The following is a 17,977-nucleotide window of genomic DNA, read 5'->3' on the forward strand; positions in this document are numbered from 1 at the left end:
ATGTAGCAAGGGATTACTGTAATTTGAATTTCAAGTGACGTCAGGAGCGGTTGTTTACAAAAGGGACAAAGATTGATCACAGGATGACGAAGATGACGAAGGGCCCCACGAACTACTGGCATCATTAGCGGCTTTGTTTCTAAATGACACGGAGGACGAAGAGTTTGAAGGATTTAAGGATTTGTAGTGACACAGAAGGTTTGAAAAACTATTATGGCTTATACGCCCGCCCGGTCCTACTCTACGGAGCTCCGTGGATGGAAGTCTGGGGCCGGCGCTCGGCCGGGTGGCTGTCCGGGGACGGTGGATGGGGCTCGGTCATGGCTTTTACGCACGCCCGGTCCTATTCTATGGATCTCTCTTCCACCTCCGTGGCTGGAAGTCCACGCCGCCACACGCCTGGAAGTTTGTTTTGTTAAATAAAGAGCCGTTTACCAAACCCACGTCTTTCCTTGTACTTTGTTAACGCTACAATATAGTTATATACTAGATCTGTGGAATAACGACGAGGCTCACGTCAGGGCGCACGCGCGGCGTTGTTGACAAAGGACGAGGAATTTGATCGATGGATTTAATGATTTAGAGTGCACAGATGGTTTGATAATATTATTGCTTATATAATAGTTATTTGATATCTAATTTATATAGCGTTATATGGGCCTGTAGAATATTTTGAAGTGCAAGCGCCGTCAGCGGCGCGCACCCATTGTTGACAAAGGACGATCGATGGATTTAATGAATTGGAGTGACACAGATGGTTTTATAAACGTGTTATTTATGTAATAGTTTTTTTTAATAACTCTGAGTCTGAATGTTACGTCAGGCCCGTTCTCAGCTCTTCGTTTGTGTTTGTCACGTTAGCATACCTATCGTTTAGCCTGTTGTTGCTCGTTCATGTCTGTTCTTGGTGTTGGATTTTGTCGAATAAATTGCCCCCCAAAATGCGACTTATGCTCCGGAGCGACTTGTATATGTTTTTTTCCACGTTATTGTGCATTTTATGGCTAATGCGACCTATATTCCGGAGCGACTTTTAGTCCGAAAATTACGGTATGTATTTATTTTTTACCAATCTATTCTATTCGTCGATCCGCATGTGAGGGTGGTTTTTTTTGTTTTGTTTTTTAAATACTGACCAATCTTGAGTTTTGAAATCATGCTGTCTTTGATGATGCAATGTTAGTGATTGAACAAACATGGCATTTTGTAATGTGTTTAGAGGTACAAGGATTCCGCCCAATGCCAGCATCATGCTGGAGCTATTTTCAAAATAAACTGCTGCCCCTTGTAAAGTTGCTGGCTTTGATTTTGAGACAATAACTGTTCCAAACAAAAAGAGATACTACGGTGATTTGATAACAGGTCTGTTGATGTCAGTCTGAAAAACGCCATGCTAAGACAAACATCGTAACTTGTGAGTTACCTAACTCATTAGAGAAAAAACATTTCTGCATGAAACAGTCCTATACATATTTGTGGAGCTCCATCTCTTGTAACAGCTTGATATTCACAAGAATATACTGTGGAAGAATACGTGGAATAGACAGAAAAACAGACCTGTTTTACAAAACGTGCGCTTGTTTCTTCTGCTGTTCAAATATAATTGTAAGTTTAACAAACCTGGCTAATAGTGAATTTATTTGAATCGAAAAAATTATTCATCAAATAAGGTAGTTGCTGTTAATTAAACTAATTTTAATACATCACCAAAAAAATTAAGCTGAGCTGTTAGAGAACGTTACGAAACAGTAACTGTTACAAAGGTTTATTAAATTGTTGATGCTAGGATTAAAGCTTCTAAAACCTCCCCATGACCGTGAACAGCATGTGGATGGATGGATGGATGGATGGATGGATGGATGGATGGATGGATGGATGTCATAATGTTGTCTTGTGATTTATTATCAGATATGCTTGTGTCCAGTGTGATGCTCTTGTTCCAAGACAAGCCTGTATGACCAAATTTGGGGATTTAAATTGCCATCACACTTATGTAACACTTAAATAACACTCATGCTCATGCACTGCTCCTGGAATGACATACATACAACAACCCAGATCCTAAGTATTCGAGTCTTGCCTAAGGAAGTGCATATGCTGACAAGTATTATAGTGTAAGAAGGTACCATGATTACTTTTGTAAACAGTCACAACTCTCTCATCACTTATCTAGCTGTTTTTTATTTTGGAAAAATGATTTAAGCGGTGACTCAAACACTACACATGATTCTCAGTCCTTGTGTCAATTGAATGGGATTTATGCTGACTCACTGGCATAATCCTGAGGGTGGTACAGCTACTCTAAGAGGAAGAAAAATATGTGGTGTCAAATTACACTGTATGTATTATTGGTTTTAAATCAGAGCTACAAATAAATTTCTAGAGTTTTTTGTCCTCTATTATTACTTTATTGGAATTTACACTAAAATTGTAAGGTGTGCAAGCATGCCAGTTTTCATTAAAATTAGATATTGTTTTTTTTAAATTCTGCCCAAAAACAAACAAGCAGGCAAGTCAACAACAGCACTTTTGTCATCAGTAGAGCCAAAACGTACTCTGTTCATAAAAATTAGGTGTCAAAACCACTAGGCAAAAAGAAGGAGTTACTATATGACACCTTGCCTCCTGAATATTCATCTTTCCCCTGATCCTCCAGAATTTTATCAAGTAGGTTCGGTGTTTCCAGTTCTTCCGCTTGATCTTCATGAATCACCTCCTCTGTTTTGGAGTTTGTCTGGTCTGAATACTCCAGTGGGTCCAATAAGTGTGGCTGATGACCTTGGCTGGCCAAAGACTTGGACAACGGCATCTGTACCAGACAGGATCCTGATAGAGTTGTTGAACCTGGGGCAAACTGGACCCCTGAGATCATGGTGGAGATGGTGGTGAGGGGCTGGGCCCAGGGGATATAAGCACACCCTGAATCTGGAAGGTCCATATGAGGAAGGGCACATGATGTTGCAGCCACAGGTATGGTCTGGAACAAGAAAAACAAATCTCTAAGCAGTGATAAAGCAAGTGCGCCAATCTCCAAAGCCACATATTGAATGGACTGGATTATCTCCCGCCAAGAATATCTGGATAAAAATAATGGGTTACCCAAAATGTTTGATCAGGGTCACTAAGGTTCAGCATTTGACATAACCACATTTTGTCTTTGACGGCAAGCATGTTCCTGATAAATTTGGGAGGTTAACTGATTACTTGCCTGAATACTCAATATCTATCTACTAATTTTCTATAACTGCTTATCCTGTTCCAAGTCGCAGAGAACCGGAGCCTATCCCATCTTATTTCAGGCAGAAACACCCCTGCCATTGCAAAATAAAAATTCCAACAAAGGAAGGCCGGAGCCAAGACTCAAACTCTGAGCCAAAGCACAATGAAGCACTTCCGTGCTGCCCATTATTTTCAATATAAATTTAAACTACTCACCCCAACGTTAGTGAGTAATGGTGTCTGTGTGTAGGTTAGCATGGTGTAACTGGGGCACAGAGTTTGCATGTAGACGTCAGCTGTCAAAGTAGGGCCAGCTGATCCGGCCAGAGGCTGAGCGGAAGTGACCTGCTGACTGTAGTCGGGTGAGGACCAAGACGTGACTGTCGGTCCATTCCCGCTGACAGGTAGTGAAGCTCTCCATTGTGTCATTTCTCCATCACATTCTAGAGACGTTGCTCGGGAGCAGCTGGCTATGTCTTGCTCAAAGATTCCTGAATTGTATAGATACATACAGTACAATATGTATGAGACAATCATGCCTGGCAACCTTCACATGTAGGTGTTCGACTGGAAGGCAGATGGCAAATGCATACCTTGTACCAATGTCGACTGGTTATGTGTAATCACCTCCTAAAAAAATTATAGATTGCAATAATGAGTGGAAAGCTGAAAAGAGTAAATGTAATGTCATAAAATAACAACGGAATCATATTTCTGCTGCTGATCTGTCATAGACAGTATCCACATCCCATATGTAAATATTCAAAATGTACTTGCACTGAGTAAAACCAGATGTCATTGTATACAAAGCGGGCAGAGAAACTGAACAAATAAGTCATATTGCAGCAACCTAGCACCCATGATAAATATTTTGAAGTCTAGAATCGAATTCATATTGGAAATCTGCTGTGGGTGGTTCTCATGCTAAGAAGAAGTGCTTACAAAATGATAGATTAGAAGCAGTTTTACAAGAAAGAGACTGATACTGAAGAGTTGTATAAATAATGGGACAAATAGTTCTCATATTAAAGTAATTTAAAAAAACGTTTGTGGAGGGGAACATTTTCATAATAAACATTTGAATATTGAACAACTGGAACTGTCTTAAGTTTTTAATTTTAAATCTTTTGCACCTTTCAGAACGATCATGATAACGTCTAACACAATAGATTGAGCACTTAGAACATTTTTGAAAACCGGAACATTAATATACAATGAAAAAGAAACCCATAAAAAATATTCATTTTTTTGTATGGGTATTTGTTTATACAAAAGATTTTCATTCATGATTTTAAATTGCTTAAAATTCCCTATAAATGGCAGATTTCTAGTTTGCAGCAATAAAAAGATAATGTAATATTTTCCATAAGGCTCAAGTTTTATCACTTTTAACCACTAAGCTGCCAGCTGTATAATTGTGTACACACACAACTGCTAGCTGGCGATCCAGGAATTCAGAGGCAGGTAAATTGTCATCTTACAAATATATATAACGTCATTCCAACTTTTATTATTTTTCTCTGATTAAAAGCCATATTCCTAGTGCAAAATGATGAAAGCATTTTTGCACAGGTTGAAATAGGTTACACTTCTAAAGGATGTTTTTATCGTAATGTTAAGTGTCTTATGGTGTTCCAAATTTGTTTACGCTGAAGATTTTGGAAACGATTGTCTCTTGTCTCTCTTAAGCGTTTGCCAACAGTTGTCTTATCAGTGGGTACATTCTGAACTATCTGAGTGTGTGCGTGTTGTCTGTGTGTGGGTGCAATAAAAATCAAGTGGGATGGATCTTTGGCAAAGCTTCAGGTTATTTTGCATAGGGCGCTGTGCCCTGTCCCGGAGCCATACAGCAAATGGCTCTAACTGTCATGGAAAAACACCTGCATTATATAAGGACAAAATCCCCCCTGTGATCAGGAAAACGCTCTGGCTCCCTGCAGGGCTTTTCTTGAAGCTCTCGTGAATAGCATCTATGATTTGGGTCTTATACTTCAGCTGTCAAAATGTTTTTTTTTTTTCAGGCCTCAAGCATTTTGTTTTAAATCTGTGCGCTGGGCCCCAAGCATCTGAAAAAGAGGGAAAAAAATCCCAATGTTGTCCATTATCTATTCTGGACAGTTTGAGAAACTTCAACCCAAGCATGCATTAATAAAATTCAACTGAAGGATCATTATTTAGAACAGGAATCATCAACATTTTTAAAATGGAGATCTACCACTTTGCTACTGATTAAGTGTTAACATTTTCAAATGATTGTTTCTGCAGCAGCCCTAGAAAAATCACATCACTGGCGACCTATTTCCATAACAGGCCTATTGCTACTCACGGGTTACACCATATTGGTGACCCCCTTAGAAGAATGTTTAATCTGAGAAAATGGTTTCCAGAAATTCAAGTCAAGTCAAGTCAAGTTTATTTATATAGCCCTAAATCACAAGCAGTCTCAAAGGGCTTCACATATACAAAACAAATTGACAATTATTCTCAAAACATCCCCTGATCTTAAGATCCCAAATACACATTAAAGGAGCCATATATATGCTATTTGTAAGCTTTTCACACTTACACAATATTTGTAGGCATCTATTGGCAACTATAGCATATAATATTTTCAAATTTTTGGTGACTGTTTTTCCAGAAGATGCCTGGTTCATTGAAACGCCCACTCCACTGTAAACACAAGTAGGACATCTCAAACTTACAATGAATAAAACTCATTCAATGCACCAAGCAGCAATGCTGCGAGCACATTTCGAGCGATTTGTGGAAATATTTTACGTATAATTTATTTGATACACCAAAATCAGATCAGAACATGTTAACTCATATTGCAAAGACAGCTGCTAGAGAAAAGGCTTGTGTTATTCTGCAGGTCCATCACCGTATGGAGATGGTTCCTCACTTCGTGACATCACAAAGTGACAACCCGGCCCTTTTTGTTGGATTTGGCAGAACTGTTGCTTACCAGGGGTGCAAAATCTACACCTAGAATTTAGAAACCCTGCCACAGTTTGGTGTCAGTCACAGTGTTTCGAATAAACCAGCAAATACACAAGCTAACTCTTGAGCGCTAGTTTACCTGCAGCTCAGTTGAATAGAAGCAGCTGGGGCGAAAGTTGTGTCAGGGTTTTGACCTGAATATGACACCTCTGCTTGCTTTGAGGGGAGGAAGGAGCAGGAGATGGGTGAAGTTTCGGTGAGGAATTAGCATTAAAAAAAATATCAAAAAGTTGGTTTAACATGATGTGGCTCCTTTTAAAAGATCTTGCTGTCACTAGCATAAAGCGTTATACTTCAGCTGCAAAAATTTGAAAGACACTTTTTGTCATTGGGTTGCTTCCTTTCAAGAGTCTATTTTCATATAAAAGCTGAATAAAAATTCAGCATTTTCAAAGAGAATAACACACACTTGACGATGTTGAAGTATTCCTATGACAGTATTATTATTTGTGTGTTTTTTGTAACCACTTGTTAAAGTAAAGACAAAGTTTATAGGACAGAAGTGAGAAAAGGCATTTATGCTTTAAAGCAAATGAACATGAGAGGCACGACTACTCCTCTGGAGTTGGATGTAAAAATTCATTCATTCATTCCAGGCTTCTCCTCACGAGGGTTGCGGGCGTGCTGGAGCCTATCCCAGGTGACTTTGGGCAGCAGGCGGAGTACAGCCTGAACTGGTTGCCACCCAATCGTAGGGAGAATGTAGAGAGGAACCGATAAGCAAGCTTCCTTCATCCCATTTCACATTTCGGCAAGTTCTGTGTTTGTTCAGTACATACAGAAAGCTATGATGATGAAACTATGACTCTGTACATGCCAAAAAAACAAATCAATCAATATTTAAGAAAAGCTCATTGTTGTTAGGTTGTTATTGTTTTTTCGCAAATCTCTCTTTTTTTTGGATGATTAAAATTACTTTTATATTTTTTAAAGACTAGGAAATCACCCTGGTTACTGGTTTACTGGTAGCTACAATCTGAGTCAAATCGAGAATTTGATGAGTTACTTATGAGGAATTTGTTGAAGCTAAACACAGTTTTTTCTATTTTCCTGATAGCTGTCTTACAACTCATTGCAGTTGTAAGCCAGCTAAGATAATAAGACCCAAGAGGAGATTTATGGACGTGACAAAGGAAGACGTGCAAATAGCTGCAGTTAAAGCTAAAGATGGCGAGAACTGGGAAGGCATGGAAGAGGATGATTTATTGTTCCGACCCGTGAGTAAGGTGAAGCCAAAAGGGAGAAGACTGCACTTGTCTAAAATTTTGGTGACCTTATTTTGCCCTCTTTAGAGCTCAGAATAATACTGTGCACTTTCACAGAAATGTCAAACACCCTCACACAAATACAACTAGCTAATTATTAATCAATAGCTTTCAAACTGTTTCACTCAAACTGACTTGGGTCATGTTAGGTGCAATATGATGTGAAGTTGTCTTGGTGCTTGGCCACTCTGCACTTCTTTTTCTTCGCAGCAGCTCTTTAACTGGATCTTTGACTCGAACACCCTGGTATGGCCTGGACCTGCTCAGAGCAGCAGGATGGGCTAGAAATGACAGAAAAAGAGCCATGAATACAACTTAATTTCCATTGTGTGGAGAAACAAGCTCTTGGCACATTTATAATACACTTGCTGGACTATGAGACCTGATGGAAGGAGCAGTTTATCAGCAATTGCAAACAGTGTGATCTATTAGACAACAATTGCAAATTAAACACAAAGTATTGTGACATAAACTCCTCTGTTCCTGCAAATCAAATTGAGCATTGACATCTTGGATAAGTCCAGATTTGTTTTTTTTGAGTGCCACGATAGAGACCGTGATACAGTCTTTTATCACCAATGATTGTCAACCGGGGCGGCTCGGTGGCGCACTGGGTAGCACACTGGGTAGCACGTCTGCCTCACAGTTAGGAGGGTGCGGGTTCGATTCCACCTCCGGCCCTCCCTGTCTGGAGTTTGCATGTTCTCCCCGGGCCCGCGTGGGTTTTCTCCGGGCACTCCGGTTTCCTCCCACATCCCAAAAACATGCTTGGTGGGCCGATTGAAGACTCCAAATTGTCCCTAGGTATGAGTGCGAGTACAAATGGTTGTTTGTCTCTGTGTGCCCTGCGATTGGCTGGCAACCGGTTCAGGGTGTCCCCCGCCTACTGCCCGATGACGGCTGGGATAGGCTCCAGCACTCCCGCGACCCCCGTGGGGACTAAGCGGTTCAGAAAATGGATGGATGGATTGTCAACTGATGGTCCGCGGCCCTCTAGTGGTCTGTGGCAGTATTGCATGTTGTCCGTGAAATTGGAAATGGAAAATAATTGTAAAACAATGTCCATCCATCCATCCATTTTCTGAACCGCTTAGTCCCCACGGGGGTCGCGGGAGTGCTGGAGCCTATCCCAGCCGTCATCGGGCAGTAGGCGGGGGACACCCTGAACCGGTTGCCAGCCAATCGCAGGGCACACAGAGACAAACAACCATTTGCACTCGCACTCACACCTAGGGACAATTTGGAGTCTTCAATCGGCCTACCAAGCATGTTTTTGGGATGTGGGAGGAAACCGGAGTGCCCGGAGAAAACCCACGCGGGCCCGGGGAGAACATGCAAACTCCACACAGCGAGGGCCGGAGGTGGAATCGAACCCGCACCCTCCTATCTGTGAGGCGGACGTGCTACCCAGTGCGCCACCGAGCCGCCTTGTAAAACAATGTATTTATTTATTTATTTATTTAAACTTGATTTGTTTTCCAGCTAATTTTGTGAATCATTTACCCATTTATGTCAAATGTAGCTGAGATTCCCAATAAAGACATACAGATGCAAATAAATAGCCTGTATATGTCTATCTTCCTTTGGTGCAAAATAAAATAATATTCCGCCAAAGCAGTGGTCCCCGAGTTGCTTCTTGGCTATAATGATGGTCCTCTGGACAAAACCAGATGAAAACCCTTGCTTTAGAAGTAGACACAAAACAGGAAGTGGAGTGACACACTCAAAGCAAAACACTGATACATATGTCCCTTGCTGACAAAGTACATTTTGATTGTGGTTCAAATCTTTATACATATGTTAGACAAGTTATAATGTCTAAAAAGTGAGATGCATGAAGTCCATCTGTGATCCAAATCCTGACCCCAGGGTCAGGGGTGAGCCGAAGACAATATCAGTTGACATGCCAGAGGCAGTAAATTGCAACAGACAAGTCAATCTCAGGGCACAAAGACAGACAGCCCTTTGTATTGGACAGTGTCAAGTCTTGAATTAACCTGACATGCATGATTTTGGAATGTGGGAGAAAATTGGAGTTTCCTACATATGCACGTTGAGAACAGGAAGACTTCACAGAGAAAGGTCAGAACTAAGCTACCCAAAAACTTTGACTGCGAGGCAGACCTTTAGAGGCCATGCATTTATTTTCTCCCCTAATGCTTATTTTCTACACCGGGAAAATCTCTCAGCTGATTTATGAAAGGTGAAATGCGGTGAACACTCGCGGCTAATCATGTCATTTTCACGGAATAAGGAATGGGCCGCTTTCAAATAAAGATAAAGAATTCCGCAGCGACAGGAGCACTCCCTCACCATTGTCTAGTGTGCAGTACTAAATATGGCCTGTAGAGGGGAACAACTTTCAGTTTGTGGTTCGCAATTTCAAACTTAACTCGTAAAAGTTTGATGACCTTGATTTTGACTCTGACAGACTGTGAAGGTGGTGGCCAACAGTAAAAACAGAAAAAAGTCAACTTCCACATTCCCATGACTCCACAATTTTCTGCTTAATTTCAATCACAAAAGAGCAAACACATTGTTGCATAAATATTGCTTTACCTTTATGAGGAATTGCAGTCACTGCACCAGTACTTGACTTAACCTGATGACTGAAAGGTCATGCACACAGTGTCACAAGCTCAGTAGAAAACAGACTAACTGCTTGATATATGCAGACATTAGTTAAGACCAAGAGCTCCTCTTTCATGATTGGTGTAAATCCTGCATGGAGATGGGTTAGGCCTCATGTTGGTACTTATGCAGGATCTGCAAGTGGCAGGGCTACGCCGTTGTGGGAGTGGTCATAGCTGGCTTCAACCATGGCCAATCAAAGCCTCTCATTTCATATACTTTAAAAGTGATCTGTTAGTCATGCACAAGATCGTAAAATTGTGTACGTTTGTGGATGACACCACCCTCTTTGGGCTTATGTGAGACTGTGAGTTTGCCAACAATATGGAGGTGGACCAGCTGGTGTCCTTCAACAACCACAACCTGAGGGTTGTTATCCCAAACTAGGAAGGCCACAGCCCCATCATGCCTCTATTCCCTCACAGGCTTTTTCATCTCCACAATGGACTTCTTCCACTTTCTGGACACCACAATCACCAAGGACTGACCCAAGTGGGAGCTGACCATCAGATTCCGCATCGAGAAGGCCCAGCAGAGGATGTTCTCAGCTGAGCAAGCTGACAACCAAGACATCAGTGGAGTTCTACACCGCCCTCACTGAGTCCATCCTTACCTTGTCCATCACCTTATGGCACGGGCCACCAAGTCCAGTTCTCAAAGGCTGTTATCCACAATATCAAGCAAACCTGATCCAAATGATCAGCTCATCAGCAAATTCTGTACATAAATGATAACAATCCTGATCATTTCAATCAGGTGTGTTGAGGGTGGGACACATCTAAATCACTTTAAACACAGTATCTCACAAAAGTGAGTACACCCCTCTCATTTCTGCAATGTTTTAATATTATCTTGTCATGGGACAACACTGAAGAAATGACACTTTGAGACAATGTTAAGTAGTCACTGTAGAGCTTGGATAGCAAAGTAAATGTATTGTTACTTCAAAGTAACTCAAAATACAACAATGAATGTGTAAAAAGCTGGCAACAAAAGTGAGTACACCCCAACTGAAAGTGTCAAAATTGGACCCAAATGTCAATATTTTGTGTGGCCACTATTATTTTCCAGCACCGCCATAACCCTTTTAGGCATGGAGTTCACCAGAGCTTCACAGGTCGCCGCTGGAATCCTCTTCCATGATGACATTACGGAGCTGGTGGATGTTTGAGACTTTGCGCTCCTCCACCTTCCGTTTGAGGATGCCCCACAGATTTTCAATAGTGTTTAGGTCCGGGGACATGCTTGGCCAGTCCATCACTTTCACCCTCAGCTTCTTTGGGAAGGCAGTGGTCATCTTGGAAGTGTGTTTGGGGTCGTTATCGTGTTGGAATACTGCAGTTTACGGAGGGAGGGGATCCCTTTAATTCAGACCAACGATTTTTTGAGTGTACTAATGTATTCTTTTTAATAATGTTTTTATATTGAAGCCTAGAAAAAAAACCTCACCATTAATGAGACTTCTGGGGCTGCATCGTTTCGCTGATGGCTTTGTAGTCCGGTTGATATGCGGTCAGGTTGAGCTTCATGCAGGCCTTGAGGCTCTCATCAGTCATAATTGCCCGATCGTGAACGGTTCTTACTGACAGAGGCATGTCTTTTATCCGTTTGAGTATCTTTTCTTTATCCGTGAAGTCGTCAAAAAGTTCATTAGCCAGACGCAGTCACCAAAAGAGCCATATCTGGCTCGCGAGCCATAGGTTCCCGACCCCTGGTCTGTAGGATCCCATCCATTCAAAACCAAATCGGTCTCTAGGACCTGGGGACTTCATGTCAGATTACAGCTGACCCTACTCACCCTGGACTAAACTTGTTGGACCTTTTCCCCATAGGCATGAGGCTGCAGTTCATCCAGACCACAACCTCCCATCACATAAACACTTACCTCCCCTTGGCTACCAGACTCCTACTCATGAACACTAAATAAAACAGCACTTAAAATTTCACACCTACCGTCTGTCTATTGGACTATTGTTATCTACTATCTATTGTTAACTAAGATACTATACCACAACATGTTCTTATTCCTCTGTTTACTTAAACTTTACTGTTATTAACATTTATAATTCATGTTGCACTGTCAGATGCCCCAACGTTTCGAGATATGATTGCAATGTTCAATAACAAAATAAATAAATTTTAATTTTCAAATTTATGGAATCCTAATTGGGTTATTATTGACCAACCAAGATGTATTTGGGTTTAAAATATAAAACTGGATGATGCATTAGAATAATACTACAAGGTACTATTTCTGTCGAGAATGATCCAATATGTGTTGTATTAATTTCGAAGGTTATTTTCACCAGTAAGAGGGTCATATTTTTGGATTGAGGTTTTATGGTCACATTTTGTTATGTCAACATCAATTGTTAGATTTATTGCTCTTCTAATTACACATTTTATTGAAAAAAGACAAAGAAACAGCTGTCTTTACAAATAAATAAATTAATTAATTAATTAAATTGTCTCCTGTTAATTTCACCAGAGTGACAGTTGAGAAAAGGAACTGTCTCCTTGTCACGTCATCTACCTTTAACCTCTAGGGTTTTTTTGCAGCACAGTGTCAAGGGTAATAGGGCAAGTGTCTGTTGTGCCATTGGCTCTGAACATCCACATAATCTCTATTGTAAAGGTGAGGTGGCACATGGCTGTGTTTTCCCTTTGTTCTTATCTGTAGCTGATAGGTGTCTGATAACATTGTACGTGTCACTAAAAGTTCAGGTGCAAACTTACAGCCCTCCAGCATGATGAGAGCTTCAGAATTGTTGTTAGGAAAGTATTCATATGCATAGGTTCAATGGAATCATTAAATGACTTCACATTATTTAAATAAATGAATGTTTTTTCAGGATGACTCACATTGTCAGGGTTCACTTGGGGCACTGTGGGTTCAATTATTACTCAGTGACAGTGTGAATGGTTGTCTGTGTTTATATGAACTCTGTGGATGACTGCTAGGTTAAAGTCTGGCTTATACCTGACAGCAGCTGGGACAGTTAATTCCCTGTAACCATAAACAGAATAAAATGTATACAAAGCAGATGAGAAAAAAAATTCTTTGTACCGTATTTTCCGCCCTAAAAGGCGCACCTAAAAACCTAAAATTTTCTCAAAAGCCGACAGTGCGCCTTATAGGCCAGTGCGCCTTATATATGGATCAACTGATGAATTTGTTGATCCATACTGGTTGTACACAGTGCTCTGCCAAAATGTTTCAGTACGTTGTAGTACGACTAATAAATTACAAGGTCGCATCGCTTCCCAGCATTACGGCAACTGTAGTCAGGGGGCGTCACCGAATAGCTGTTGTACCCGCGAGGCTATTTCCTGTCAAAATAGGCTGCTCTGTTAATGTTTCGAGTAAATCTACGGATCGATATGGAAGGGAAACATAGGTAAGTAGTACCAATGCGTTAGATCGAACTTTAGTCAGTTCCGATCATTTTATAGGAGATCGTTTGAGAAACGCGATTGTTTACACTTTGCTGAGGCTCATGGGAGATTGCGAGGTGAGGCTCGTGAGACTTTGCGGATGGCTAATGCTATTGCGATAGCTGCTATACGTACCAGGCTATTTCATGTCAAATAGGCTGCTCTGTTAATGTTTCGAGTAAATCTACGGATCGATATGGAAGGGAAACATAGGTAAGTAGTACCAATGCGTTGGATCGAACTTTAGTCAGTTCCGATCATTTTATAGGAGATCGTTTGAGAAACGCGATTGTTTACACTTTGCTGAGGCTCATGGGAGATTGCGAGGTGAGGCTCGTGAGACTTTGCGGATGGCTAATGCTATTGCGATAGCTGCTATACGTACCAGGCTATTTCATGTCAAAATAGGCTGCCTGTTAATGTTTCGAGTAAATCTACGGATCGATATGGAAGGGAAACATAGGTAAGTAGTACCAATGCGTTGGATCGAACTTTAGTCAGTTCCGATCATTTTATAGGAGATCGTTTGAGAAACGCGATTGTTTACACTTTGCTGAGGCTCATGGGAGATTGCGAGGTGAGGCTCGTGAGACTTTGCGGATGGCTAATGCTATTGCGATAGCTGCTATACGTACCAGGCTATTTCATGTCAAATAGGCTGCTCTGTTAATGTTTCGAGTAAATCTACGGATCGATATGGAAGGGAAACATAGGTAAGTAGTACCAATGCGTTAGATCGAACTTTAGTCAGTTCCGATCATTTTATAGGAGATCGTTTGAGAAACGCGATTGTTTACACTTTGCTGAGGCTCATGGGAGATTGCGAGGTGAGGCTCGTGAGACTTTGCGGATGGCTAATGCTATTGCGATAGCTGCTATACGTACCAGGCTATTTCATGCCAAAATAGGCTGCTCTGTTAATGTTTCGAGTAAATCTACGGATCGATATGGAAGGGAAACATAGGTAAGTAGTACCAATGCGTTGGATCGAACTTTAGTCAGTTCCGATCATTTTATAGGAGATCGTTTGAGAAACGCGATTGTTTACACTTTGCTGAGGCTCATGGGAGATTGCGAGGTGAGGCTCGTGAGACTTTGCGGATGGCTAATGCTATTGCGATAGCTGCTATACGTACCAGGCTATTTCATGTCAAAATAGGCTGCTCTGTTAATGTTTCGAGTAAATCTACGGATCGATATGGAAGGGAAACATAGGTAAGTAGTACCAATGCGTTGGATCGAACTTTAGTCAGTTCCGATCATTTTATAGGAGATCGTTTGAGAACGCGATTGTTTACACTTTGCTGAGGCTCATGGGAGATTGCGAGGTGAGGCTCGTGAGACTTTGCGGATGGCTAATGCTATTGCGATAGCTGCTATACGTACCAGGCTATTTCATGTCAAAATAGGCTGCTCTGTTAATGTTTCGAGTAAATCTACGGATCGATATGGAAGGGAAACATAGGTAAGTAGTACCAATGCGTTAGATCGAACTTTAGTCAGTTCCGATCATTTTATAGGAGATCGTTTGAGAAACGCGATTGTTTACACTTTGCTGAGGCTCATGGGAGATTGCGAGGTGAGGCTCGTGAGACTTTGCGGATGGCTAATGCTATTGCGATAGCTGCTATACGTACCAGGCTATTTCATGCCAAAATAGGCTGCTCTGTTAATGTTTCGAGTAAATCTACGGATCGATATGGAAGGGAAACATAGGTAAGTAGTACCAATGCGTTGGATCGAACTTTAGTCAGTTCCGATCATTTTATAGGAGATCGTTTGAGAAACGCGATTGTTTACACTTTGCTGAGGCTCATGGGAGATTGCGAGGTGAGGCTCGTGAGACTTTGCGGATGGCTAATGCTATTGCGATAGCTGCTATACGTACCAGGCTATTTCATGCCAAAATAGGCTGCTCTGTTAATGTTTCGAGTAAATCTACGGATCGATATGGAAGGGAAACATAGGTAAGTAGTACCAATGCGTTGGATCGAACTTTAGTCAGTTCCGATCATTTTATAGGAGATCGTTTGAGAAACGCGATTGTTTACACTTCGCTGAGGCTCGTGAGACTTTGCGGATGGCTAATGCTATTGCGATAGCTGCTATACGTACCAGGCTATTTCATGTCAAAATAGGCTGCTCTGTTAATGTTTCGAGTAAATCTACGGATCGATATGGAAGGGAAACATAGGTAAGTAGTACCAATGCGTTAGATCGAACTTTAGTCAGTTCTGATCATTTTATAGGAGATCGTTTGAGAAACGCGATTGTTTACAGAGGGCTCGTTGGTTATTGGCTAGTGGATGCATACCGCAACCTTAGTCAACCTCAGTTTGATGCAGTATAGCTTCTATTTTATGCGCCTTATAAGCCGGTGCGCCTTATATATGGACAAAGTTTTAAAATGGGCCGTTCATTGAAGGTGCGCCTTATAACCCGGTGCGCCTTTTAGGGCGGAAAATACGGTAATTATTTTACACTAACATTGGTCTAGTGAGCACGATAAGAGAAGGTTATGCGCAATATTTTGGACTTTTTAGAGGCGTTTGTCCAATATAAAGGGTTCTGAATTACATGGTGAACTCTAAATGCACGTCATTGCATGACTGATAACATCTGCAGTGAGTGAATGGAATGTCCTGTGAACTTGATATTGGCCCATCTCACATTAACAGATTCATAACAGTGATATATTACAGTGCGTGAGGTATTTGGAAATGAAGTGTCAAAAGGTTGCCCATAAGATACTTTATAAATTCAGTGTCGTAGTACAGTTCAGCTTAATCAATGTTAATACCTTTAAATGTAAATACTTTAATAGAACAATTTACTCCTGATTCTGTGAACACATGAATACAGAATCCACACAGACAATATATATACATGGACTTGCTTGAGTCAAAAGAGGAAGTGCCACAGGTGCACAATAATTTACAAAGATGGAGGTCTACTGCCTTTTTGCATATCAAGATTATAATTCAATTTTAACGTGAAGCCATTTTTCAAAGGATCGCTATTTGCAAAGAGTCCCACAAATGTTACAAAGTATAAAACAGTATTTGTGTAAAAGTGACTGCAGCAGTCAACAGTGCTAAAAACTTGTTTGAAAAAATAAAACAGAGATGTAAGATAAAAGTAAAATAAAAAGGGGATTTTGACAAAGAAAGGTGAAATTCACAATCCTGATATTGCAAAGTTCTCATGTGCAAATATGATACACTATTATATTTTGTAACACAGGAACGTGTTAGCCCTGAATATAAGACTCACCAGCTAAAATTCAGGGAAGCCTGGACTATAAGCAGCAGGTGTTTTAATGTTTAATTTCCATATGTAAGAGAATATGCATAAATCATACTATACCATAAAAGCCATCCATAGTAAAGAATCCATAGTAAACCGCACAGTGGCTTGTGCAAAAAGTAGCGGTTTATAGTCCAGAAAATACGGTATATAAAACAGATACAATTAATTTATCAAAAGTAATAAAACAATACATATCACATTACAAAGCGCACAAAATTTGATACTCACATTTGTCTAAGTGCATATTGTTGACGTTGATAGTCGAACATTGCAAATCAAAGAGGAGTGCGGACACTTTTTAACAGGCTAACAATTCCCCTGGGATGTTGCAGCTTCTCGTCACGCGTTGTCTTTTTGCCCTGATGGCAGTATGGCCAACCAACACTGTTTTTTTGCCAGAGTTATGAGTAATTTCAAGATCCAATCAATGAAACACAAACACCAGGAAATTTTATTGTGTGTACACATTTTGAATGAGTGCACCAAACCTCTCAATATTCCATTGCTAATATGATGACTCCGCAAGTTTGGTGAGATACAGTAGATACAGTGCTTTGTTTCAAAAATCTTTTTAGAAATGAATATAAGATTGATTCACATAAGCACTGCAGCATAGTTCATCCTTTTAATGTACCGAAGGGTTGTATAGGGCTGTTTGATTCTGAAAAAAAATATTTAATCACAATTGTTTTGGTAATCATTGAAATCACAAATATGAAAAAAATCTTTTATTTTTAGTACAAAACAAGATAATGTTGAAAAAATATTGAAAAAATGAAATATTAAGACAAATACTTTTCTTAGGAAAATTAGTTATCTAATTATAAAATAAATTATTCTGAAATAAAAAAAGGTGCAGATGAATAAATTCAAGTACAGTTTCCTCATATAAACAAACACTGCAATGGATATTACTGCATATTAATCATTGTTTGATAACGATTATGTCAGTTTTGTAATTGTGTCGTTGACTTTCAATTAACTGCACAGCCTTAGTGTAGACTTGAATTTTTTTCAGAGTTTATGGCAGCTGTTTGTTTTGGTTACCGTTATAACCACACTTACATACATACAGTCAGTGTTGGGAAAGTTCATTTTCTACATGAACCAGTTCAAAG

At 40.4% G+C, this 17,977-nt stretch overlaps 1 protein-coding gene across 3 annotated transcripts; it reads right to left on the minus strand.

Annotated features, from left to right (window-relative positions):
- Positions 1–1,919: 1,919 nt before the first annotated feature.
- Positions 1,920–17,196, minus strand: LOC119132699 (POU domain class 2-associating factor 1). Of its 3 annotated transcripts, none has more exons than XM_037268167.1 (5): positions 17,088–17,196; positions 7,620–7,765; positions 3,813–3,849; positions 3,565–3,710; positions 1,920–2,977 (listed from the first exon to the last, which is right to left on the minus strand). In XM_037268167.1, the coding sequence occupies exons 1-5, from the start codon at positions 17,101–17,103 to the stop codon at positions 2,570–2,572; spliced, it is 753 nt and encodes a 250-aa protein (XP_037124062.1). In that variant the 5' UTR covers positions 17,104–17,196; the 3' UTR covers positions 1,920–2,569. The 3 variants fall into 3 exon arrangements, with proteins under 3 accessions (XP_037124062.1, XP_037124061.1, XP_037124063.1); XM_037268166.1 differs by having other exon boundaries at positions 3,436–3,710; XM_037268168.1 differs by lacking the exon at positions 17,088–17,196 and adding an exon at positions 10,044–10,150 and having other exon boundaries at positions 3,436–3,710.
- Positions 17,197–17,977: the final 781 nt, after the last annotated feature.

This window comes from Syngnathus acus, chromosome 13 (assembly GCF_901709675.1).
Source record: "Syngnathus acus chromosome 13, fSynAcu1.2, whole genome shotgun sequence".
In the NCBI taxonomy this organism is placed as follows: Eukaryota; Metazoa; Chordata; class Actinopteri; order Syngnathiformes; family Syngnathidae; genus Syngnathus; species Syngnathus acus.